The sequence below is a fragment of the Lemur catta genome, chromosome 24 (genome assembly GCF_020740605.2).
Source record: "Lemur catta isolate mLemCat1 chromosome 24, mLemCat1.pri, whole genome shotgun sequence".
NCBI classification, from domain to species: Eukaryota; Metazoa; Chordata; class Mammalia; order Primates; family Lemuridae; genus Lemur; species Lemur catta.
In genome coordinates, this window is record NC_059151.1 from 1,046,872 (window position 1) to 1,057,590 (window position 10,719).

The 10,719-nt window shown below is 53.7% G+C and overlaps 1 protein-coding gene across 1 annotated transcript; it reads left to right on the forward strand.

Annotated features, from left to right (window-relative positions):
• The first annotated feature begins 7,065 nt into the window (after window positions 1-7,065).
• On the forward strand, window positions 7,066-10,423 carry PRDM8 (PR/SET domain 8). Its single transcript, XM_045536908.1, has 3 exons — window positions 7,066-7,284; window positions 8,279-8,510; window positions 8,880-10,423. The coding sequence occupies exons 1-3, from the start codon at window positions 7,066-7,068 to the stop codon at window positions 10,421-10,423; spliced, it is 1,995 nt and encodes a 664-aa protein (XP_045392864.1).
• The last annotated feature ends 296 nt before the right edge of the window (window positions 10,424-10,719 follow it).

The following is a 10,719-nucleotide window of genomic DNA, read 5'->3' on the forward strand; positions in this document are numbered from 1 at the left end:
ACAGGTGAGCGTGAGGCATGGATTTCAGACCTGTGGTAGTTGCCTCCTCTGATATCACTTCGGTTTGCTTCTAGAATTCATGCTCAAAAGCCATTAATCCATTTGACTACCACCCAGATCCAGGAGAGGAGATGAATAATTCACAGCTTCCAAAGATCATGCAGCTCTCAGCTGAGCTCCAACAGATGTGTTAGCGAAACTTGGGATCCCTCAGAGAGAAAGTTTTAAACTTAAGAAAGGTAGATGATAATTATAATGATAATAGCAGCAATAGCAGCAGCAGCAGCAGGAGCATTAAAAACATTGCCATTTATTGAGACAGAGGAAAAACTGAAGAGAGAAAAGTGTGTGTGAGTCAGGAGTAATAATCCCTACAGCTGGTTACCTGCAGTCCCTCCTCAAAGGCTGCAAAATTATCCACCCCTGAGTCTCTGCCTTTCACGGGACCCGCCTGGGAAACATTTCCTCATTTTATCACCCAGCGAACCAACCACAATACTTAGGGTGAGGAATAGACCCAGACTGGGCTTGCCATGTGTACTTATAAAAAACAAGTGCCTCCTCATCCCTGCAAACCACGATCCAGCTCAGCAAGCCTGGCTTGGCTTGACTCCCCAAGATGTGAACAAATAAAGATACAATGAAATCTCAGATTAAGATAACCTCCTGCTTTCTCTTTTTAAACCCGCCCAAGTGTCATTCTCTGGGTAGAAGCAAAGTGATAGACAATGAGTTAACAAGCCCCTGAGCAGCATTTTTGGCACAGCCCTAAGTTTACCCATGAAGCCACCATTTCTGTTTCTCTTCCATATACAAGTAGGCAAGTTTAGCCCTGAGAACGTCCCATTCTGAATGGCCAGGCTCAGTAACGCAATACTGCTCCTTCACATTCTGTTCTCTGCCTCCCCCAACCCTCCCAGCCTCTTCCAGAGATCTCCCTGTGGGAAATTAATAAGCTTAGGAAGGAGCTGCCGCCGTCTGTTTCGTTGGCATCCTCTTGTGTCCCAGTGTGTTTTCCCCCTTCCGCCATGAATTGCCACTCTCTTTTGACAACCAAGCTTTTGCTGGTGTAGTGCTTCGGAAACAGGATTGGAGGGGAATGAACCAGGACTAGAAAGAAATAGAAAAAGAAAAATGTGTTTTCACTCTTACATGGTAATAACCTTTAAGTGAAAGTATTCTTAGAGAGGTCACCTGCCTCCTGTCACAGAAGTGGAGATATTTGGGGCCTCATTTCTCAACCCTGGGAGGAGAAAGGGCATTCCCATTCTGCTGCTCTCTAAGAATCAGATTTTCGTTCTTACCCTTTTCTCCACCCTCTCACTTAGGTCATAAAAGGCGCCATCTCGGAGAATCATTCATCAACCTCTCACAGGCTTCTCTTCCAACACAATACTGCAGTCTCCTACACATGCATTTCTTACCACAACTACAAGGAGTCTTGCCAAAGTGCAGCAAGGTGAGCATACCTACTTTTCATTGTCATCCTTCTAATCATTTAATTGGAAATAAAATCCTAAGGAAGAGAGCTTCAGATATATGCATAAACCCATTGTTCCGTGGGAATTACATAAAACTATTGACTGAGGTACGTTTTTATAGGACTGTCTGAAGCTGAATAAATGCCTCCACCCTTCATTTGGTATCAGTGAGTTCCAGTCAGTAATAATGCATAATGATGGCAAAGTAGTTTATGCACCATTTTAGCCATAAATTTCTGGAGAAATAAAAATAATTTGTACATTTTCTTTATCTTCTATGAATGATTATCATTTAGACCATTTATATTACCAGGCAAAATGTGTACCACTTAAAATACTAGAAGGCTCTCCGAGTAAGAATTTCAACTTAATCTCACTCATTTTTATGTCAGTCATTTAATCCATAAGACAAAGAGTTGGTTGTATTCATAAAATGTGAGAAATGCCTTTATTTAGAGGTGCTTATCTGAAAACAGGAGGGAAAATCTAATCAAAGGGCAAAAAAGTGAAACTGAAGTGCAGTGTCTGATGGCCAGATTCTCTCTTCCCTCTCTGATGTATAGAATTTCAGCTATTTTCTGGCTTGTGACTTGGAAGGTCAAGCTCTCCCACGCTCAACTTAAGTACTAGAAGCATGATTTTGTGCAAAGCGGAGCCAAGGTTTCAAAGAAGACACAGTCTAAATGTTCTCTAAATTTAATAAGAGAAAGGCCAAGCACACACACACACAAATGCCTTCCATTTAGGGTTTGTTTTCTAAATGCCCACGTACTGGAGTGGATACTTTTATATTTATAATTAGGTAACAGGATTTTTTGGAGTGGTTTGTATGGACAGATGACTTTACCTGAGAAAGACAGACTTCCTATTCTCTAGATAGCAGCAAAAGAATGCACGAAGGAGTGGTCAGTTCAACAGATTAATGGAATGATGTCCCCGAACATCACCTGACCACCCTCCCCAGTGCCCACTATGGCCTGTATCAGGCTATGTTTTCTAAGGGACCACAACGCCCCCATAGCTACTTCTGTCTTAACTTGCTATTGTTCACACCTGTGCCTTCTCCATCCTTTTTATTCTTTCTTCTACTCCAAATCCGCTTAAATATCTGGCCATTATTCTTCAACCCTGAAGGTTATTTTCCAGATGTTTGAGACAGCTCTTTCAACATTTCTAATTCTCCCACCTTTGCTTTAAAGAAGTGATTGAGGAGGGCAAATACTTTCATTTCTGGTGCGTGCGTGTGCGTGTGTGTGTGTGTGTGTGTGAGAGAGAGAGAGAGAGAGAGAGAGAGAGAGAGAGAGAGAGAGAGAGAGAGGGAGGGAGATTAATCTCATATTCAATGGAGCAGCCAGTCATAAGACAATTGGTAGCTACACACAGCTGCAAATTCTCATACACAGACATGTGAGGGCCCTCATTGCACTGAGCCTTGGTCATTAGGAGTCACCCTTCACCAAGCTATTTAAAGCTGCACCTATTTGCAAAAGAGAAAAGACATTTTAAGGTGAAGATTTGCAAAAAAGCTTTCTTTGTAAAGTCAGTAGCTAACTTGAAAAATACGGAAGAATTCTCCACTTTCTCTCAATATGTGGGGATTTTGCAGCCCTTCCTTCCCTGAGTCCCTAGACAGCGGTTCTGATTAGAAGGACTGGGGAAGTTGTGTGGGGTGCTGACCAGAAAAGAGAAGGGAGCGCGCACACACACACACACACACACACACACACACACACGCACAGAGACAGGGACAAAGGGGGAGAATGAATTTAGTGGGAAGTTGCCCACACGTCCTGTCTCCCGGGCAAAACCCTTCCCTGGCCTCCTTGGACCGCAGGCACCGGGCAGTCAGAGCCTCCCTGCCCGGCTGGGTTCCGGAGAGGGTCTCAGCTGCTCTCTGCCAACTCGCCCACTCCAGATACTCACCTATTTCAACACTGGAAAAAGCCAAAGCTGCCTCCACTTTAAGTCGTGGTTCTGCTTCCTCCACTTAGCCAGCTACTCAATCCGATGTCCCCTAATGCTACTGGATTGCCCACTTCCGAGCAGTCGTGGTGTGGGTGCGGCCGAGGGAGGTGAGGGACTGTCTAAGCCACACGAAGGCCTCGCTTCCCTTAGAAGCAGAGAATTGAACTGCAGGAGAGAACCCGGTGAGCCCCCAGTGAAACTGTGTCGCTGCCCCTGTAGAAGGAGTCAACTTCCAGGCTGTTAAGGACCCCAAGTCATTAGCATCAGCTGCTGCCTGACGGGCGAGCCAGCGCCCCTAAGTGGCTTAGCGCACAAACGAGGCTCCGGAGACTGTCTGGGCAGCTCCATCCACCGGCCGCTGGACGTGCAAAGCTCTCGAGCCGTCTCAGTAACAATTTTTACTTTGCATCACCCTTTCCCCACCCCCACCCCGCAGTCGTAGAGTGCTGGCAGTCCCCAGTGTGGGATCCTCCGGCGACTACGCGGCACGCAGAGGGTAAAAGGGCAGGAACAGCTGAGTCCAGTAACCTGCGCTCGTCCAGCCAGTCCCTGCCCCCGGCCCAGCTACCTGCGCTGAGACCAGAACGCCTCTCTCAGTCCCCTTCCAAGACCTGGCGACGTCCTCCCTCTATGTCCTTACCCCATCCCCTGGGCCTCGAGGAGGCTGAGCCAAGTTCTCACCAAAGCGCATCCTTGCTGCCTGTGCACGGGCGGGCTGGGGTGCGAGCTCCGAAGGGAGCTGGCACCACTGTGTCACCCCCGTGCCACTAGCCGCGCACACTGGGTGGCCGGAGAATCCCTCGGGCCCGTCCGCAGCTGCCTCCCCTGCGCGGGACTCAGACTCCGGGCAAGGCGCGCGGGATCCGCGCACGCACTGGCTGTCCAGTCCTGTCGCGGGTTCTCCAAGCACCCAGTGGAAGGGAAACAGGGCCTCGCCAGTCCTCTTGGTACCTTCCTCTCCAATCTGGAAACTGAGTCCCCTCTCCTCGCCGTCCCAGAGGGCCCGGGCCCCGGTGGCAGGCGGGTCGCCCCGCCGGGAGGGCGCGGGCCCGGGGCTGCGAGGCAGGCGGCGCCGGAGGGAGCGCCCGGCCCAGCAAAGAGTTAAAGGGAGGGGACGTGGGCTGTCACGCGTCATTGGGCAGATTATGTGCAGCAAACAAAAAGTGTGTGTCTGCGTGCCAGTCAGTCACTGCGTCGGGTCCATCTGTACAACTCCCTCCGTCTCTCTCCTCCCTCTCCCCCGTCCTTCTCTCCGCGTCTCCCCGGCTCTCCCCTCTCTGTTCAGGCCGAGCCCACCTGACAGCAAGTCCGACCCTCCCGACATGGGAGCGCACTGACACAATAGGCGAAGGGCGGCGCGCTCCTGCGGTTCCAGGCCGCCTGATTTGGGCGATTTGCTCCCGACCTCATCCCTGGTGAGTCTGTTTGCACCGATGGGGGGGGGGGATGGGAAGGAGGCAGGTTGGGTGGGAAGAGTGGAAAAGGTTGTCGCCGTCGCTGCCCATCCAGAAGGCAGGGGAAAATAATTGTCGCGGGGGTCTCCACTGCCAGAGCGAGGGTACAAAAGGAGGAGCGGGCGGGGAGCACTTTGCCGGGGAAGCGGGACCGGCAGGCGGCCGCCAGACAATGCCCGCCCGGAGGGACGGCCGGTGGTGGCGGCGGCGGCGACCGGCTTTGCGAGCCGGCGGCTCCGGGGAGCGCCCCCGAGTGCACAGAACCCGGGGCCTGGAGCAGGACGCCCAGCTGCGACAGGCTGGGTGGCAGAGGCGACCGCACGCGGGCCCGGGCTCAGGCTCTTTCCCCGCGGTTATTGTCACCGGCTGGAGGCTCGTGGCGGCCGCCGCGGCGACGCGGACCGCTGTGAGCGCGGCGCAGCGAGGACCTTTTTCGCCGTATTGTTAGGTAGAACCGCATTTTAATGACTGTGTCCCTGCTGTCGCCCGAAGTGACGGGGCGACCTCCCGACACAATGAATGGCTTGTGTGAAAGAGATTTTTTTTTAAAGGAGGAGAGAAATTGGGGCATAAAACGCTGAATTGAAAGAAATTGAAAAGGGGAGAATAGGATTCCGTTGAAAATGAGATGAGAGGTTCTGATTTTTTTTAAAAAAATATATTTTGATTTGCAACTGGAAATCAGGAAGGCGACTTTGCGTGGGGTAAAAATGCCCAGGGATAGATGATGTAGTATAATAAAGTTTCCACTTTATGGATATTTCCCCTTATTGCCGCTGTCTGGCAGATACAGCCCCACACTTGACATTGGAGGATGCAGGAGAATGAATGGAAAAAGGCTGACCAAAGTTTCAGGCAATGTTAGCTGGAAAGGGGAAAAAAAGCTCTGGCTTGTAATCACATTTGTAAGATTAATCGGTTAATAGATATTAAGATAAAAATAGGCATTACTGATATATTCCATATTGAACAGCATTGCAGGGAAAGAATCAGGTCTACTCTTTCCTGCTACTTTAATTACACAAAACATACATAAATTACTGCCCATTGTGACATTATTAGGATAAAACAAACTTGGAGGAATCTTTTGATCAGTCAGAAACAGTAAACAATGCAGCTAGTTCAAAGCTAGTTTAAAATTTTAAATACCAGTGGTTTTTTTTTTTTTTTAATGATAAGTGTTGTAGGGGGTGTCCGGTAGCACAGGAAGGCAAATGTCCTTTTATGATAGCTTAATAGAGAATCCTCCACTGGGGCATTACTTTCTAAATTGCTGCGGATTAAACAGCTGGAGAGCCCACTGAGGACCACTCAAGCAGGTCTGCCCCCTCCTGCCCAAACAGGGTCGTATGGGGGGCAGTGAGAATTCATCAGTCATTACACACAGTCTTTCAGAGAGGGGACACCTCACGCCTGTCCTATACCTGCTCACTTCATGATCCACATGTGACTCCATCCACCCCTCGTATAACAAGGTATCTGGGATTCACTCTCATCCATAAATAAGCATGTCGAGAAAAAAAAATTACCTCTGCTTGCTGCTTTTAATTAAAGCCTCAGAGGGACAGTGTTGGATTATGGTAATGAGCAGACATACGTCCCTTCTTGTAGGCTGCAGAGAAAGGTTAGCTGACACGGAATTAGTGGCCCTGACACTCCACTTGAAATCCATTCGCCATGCTCCGCTGTCTCTCTCTGCCTGCCCGCTGATGCTGCTCCCCTCTTTGGAAGAAAAGAAAAAAATGGGCTCTTGGGCATCCAGTTCAACACATAGGAGGAAATGATCTTCTCCCCAAGGGTGAGAAGTTTCTTCCAATCAGGAAAATCTATAGGCTGGAAAAAATAGTATTATCTCTCCTCACCTTCACTTCTAAACCCCAATCAACACTAAGGCAATGCAAAAATGATCTACTCTTTCCTGTCCCTTTCTGTTCTCTCTTCCAAGCAATCAGTCAGCTCCAGATCTCTGATTATTCCAATTACTATTTTTTAAAAGTATCCCTTATTTGCATCTTTAAAATATGCCAGGTTCATCTGCTTTACGCCTGAAATGAGAGCTATGCAAAAATCAGGGAAGTGCAAGGAAAATGTGTCTAGTAGTTGAGATGCCCTCCCTGGGTTCGTAGCATAACTCACTTCCTTGTCCTGTGTATCTATCTGCAGTGATGGAGGATTCAGGCATCCAGAGAGGCATCTGGGATGGAGATGCCAAGGCCGTCCAGCAATGCCTGACAGATATTTTTACCAGCGTTTATACCACCTGCGACATCCCTGAGAATGCTATATTCGGTCCCTGTGTCCTGAGCCACACGTCCCTATATGACAGCATAGCTTTCATCGCTCTCAAGTCTACGGACAAGAGAACAGTACCTTATATCTTCCGGGTGAGTCTCAGGCTCAGCCAGTGCTGTGTAGCTGTCTCAGGGTAATGTCCTGTCAGAAATGAACTAAGACTCATTCTAATGACAAGTGGAGGCAGGTTTTGAATGTAGAAAATGCAATAATGCAAGCAATCCTCTTTTACACACAAAAAAATTACAAAAGGAAAATTAAACTCAAATTATTATCAACTGATTTTCTGGAATAACTAACAAAATTTGATTTGGAATGTTAGAAAGATCTAAATCAGGGTCAGTTCTGGGTTTTCCTGGTGATGAACGTGACTTCCTAAACTCTTTGGGGGATGTCACTGAGGCTGAGGCTATTTGCATACTAATTACTTTCTGAAAGTACTTTTTACAAGTATTGGGTATCTTTGCCTTCCAATTTGGGAGGATTTCTCATCCTCTAAATATTACTTTCTTTGGCAACATTAGCTAGTGCCCAGAGTTTGTATTTAAATTAAAATGTTACTGGTTTTGACAGTAAAGCATCACTAAATATAGGTGTTTTAGCTTGAAGCTCAAAGGCCTCTGACTTCCTATTCTTTCTTTACAAAGAAAAGCTATTAATTGTTCAAGCCAAAGTTAGGAAGATGAATGTCACCTAATGTCTAAGATTTAAGCTTGCTTATCCCCCCTGAAACGAACAAAATTCCCTATGCCTTTGCAATGTGGGATAACTTAGAAGCAAATTCTCAAGAGGTTAACACTAAATTTTAAGAAATTCCCTTCATTGGGTGTCAACCACTATATGAAAACATTGACTTAAATTATCTAGTGGATGCGGTGTTTTGCGGGATGGGTTATCTCGCCCACTGGCTTTACACATATGAGGGCAGGTCCCAAGTTAGGTCAAATTTTTGGAAGCTTGGTCTCAGATCATTCTGGGAAAAGACTAACATAGAGGACATGATCCTGGTTCCCCTGGCTTCATTGTCTCACGTGCGTCTCTCTCCCCTCTTCTTTCTCGCCTTCTTCCTTCTGTCTTAAACCGCAGGTGGACACCTCAGCGGCAAATGGGTCCTCAGAAGGTCTCATGTGGCTGCGGCTGGTGCAGTCAGCCAGGGATAAGGAAGAGCAGAACCTCGAAGCCTACATCAAAACCGGACAGCTGTTCTACCGCTCTCTCCGCAGGATCGCCAAGGACGAGGAGTTACTGGTCTGGTACGGGAAGGAGCTGACCGAGCTGCTCTTGCTCTGCCCCGCCCGATGCCACAGCAAGATGAACGGTAGGTCGCCCGAGCCCCGCACGTGGGCCCCTCGCCGGGCGGGCAGAGAAGCGGGGCGGGGGTGGGGGCGCAGCCCGGCGTGGTGGTCTCTGTCCCCGTTGGGAGGCTTGAGACGCAGTTCAGGACGAAGCTGGGACACACGGGTGAGGACAAGCGGGGCACACTGGCGGGATGACTGCCACTCCCCAAGGAAGAGGGAAGGTTAGGGCAGGTCGGACGGTGTATTCTCTCTCGCTGGGACGCTCAGGCCCTGGGACACGAAGGTAGATTTGCGAGGGGGATGGTGACAAGCTGGCCTGGGGGCGACGCTGAGTAATCATGCGCTCTGTGTGTGTGTGTGCGTGCGTGTGGCGTCTGCTCCCCAAGCAGGGTCGTCCCCTTACACATGCCTGGAGTGCAGCCAGCGTTTCCAGTTTGAGTTCCCCTACGTGGCGCACCTGCGCTTCCGCTGCCCCAAGAGGCTGCACAGCGCGGACTTGAGTCCCCACGACGAGCAGGGCGGCGGCGCGGGCGCCAAGGACCACGGCGGCGGCGGCGGCGGCGGCAAAGACCAGCCGCAGCCCCCGGACGCGCCCCTGGGCCCGGCGCCCAAGTTCTGCAAAGCCGGCCCGCTCCGCCACTACGCGGCCGCGGCCCCCGACGGCGCCAGCCCGCCCTCCGCGGCCGGGGGCAGCGGCGCGAAGCCGTCCACGGACTTCCACAACCTGGCCCGGGAGCTGGAGAACTCGCGCGGGGCCGGCAGCGGCTCCCCGGGCCCGGGCCTGGGCGGCGGCCACCAGCAGGCGGAGCCGAGTCCCGACGGCGTCGCCGGCGGCGGCGGCAAAGCCAAGAGGAGGTTCCCGGAGGACGCGGCGGAGGCCGGCGGCGGCGGCGGCGGCGGCGCGGGGCTGGCGGGCGCCCGGGCTCGCTTGGCCGAGCGGCCCGCGCCGGCGCCCGCGGAGGACCGCGCGTGCTCCCCGCAGCAGTACCGCGCCGCGGGCCGCTACTTCGGCCTGGAGGACGGCGGCCGCCTCTTCGCGCCGCCCAGCCCCGACGCGGGCGAGGCCAAGCGCAGCGCCTTCGTGGAGGTGAAGAGGGCGGCGCGCGCGGCCGGCCAGCAGGACGAGGCGGCGGCCGAGGGCGCGGGCGGCCCCGCCGAGGACCAGGACGCCGGGGGCGGCGGCGGCGGCGGCCCCGCCACGCCCGCAGCCGCGTCGCCGGGGGCCGCCGAGAAGCTGCTGGCCCCGCGGCCCGCGGCCCCGCTGCCCGGCCGGCTGGAGGGCGGCAGCCCCGCGCGGGGCAGCGCCTTCACGTCGGTGCCGCAGCTGGGGGGCGCGGGGGCCGCGGGGGCCGGCGCGGGGGGCGGCGCGGGGGGCGCGGGCGACGAGCGCAAGAGCGCCTTCTCGCAGCCCGCGCGCTCCTTCGCGCAGCTGTCCCCGCTCGTGCTGGGCCAGAAGCTGGGCGCGCTGGAGCCCTGCCACCCCGGCGACGCCGTGGGCGCCCCCAGACTGTACCCCGCCGCGGCCGACCCACTGGCCGGGAAGCTGCAGGGCGCCGCGGACCTGAACGGCGGCTGCGGGGCCCTGCCGGGCGCGGGGGGCGGCCTGGCCAAGCAGAGCCCCTTCCTCTACGCCACCGCCTTCTGGCCCAAGGGCGCGGCCGCGGGGCCCCTGCCGCTGCCCTCGGCGCTCACGCTGCTGCCGCCGTCCTTCGCGTCGCTGTGCCTGCCCGCGCAGAACTGGTGCGCCAAGTGCAACGCCTCCTTCCGCATGACCTCCGACCTGGTGTACCACATGAGGTCGCACCACAAGAAGGAGTACGCCCTGGAGCCCCTGGTGAAGCGGCGGCGGGAGGAGAAGCTCAAGTGCCCCATCTGCAACGAGTCCTTCCGGGAGCGCCACCACCTCTCCAGGCACATGACCTCGCACAACTGACCCCAGCCTTCCGCGCGCGCCGTCAAGCCGCCTGCGGGGGAAAAGCACGCGACAGCAGCCACCCCTTCCCTGCGCCCCGACACCCCGCACTCGACCCCCGCGCACCCCCACACGTGCTCCGACACAGGCCCCAGCCCCCAGGAACCTTCTCATTGACATGTTTACCCGGGACACGCACGCACACACACGCACACGCATGCACACACACGCACACACACGCACACACATGCACACACGCACACGCATGCACACACACGCACACGCATGCACACACACGCACACACACGCACACACAC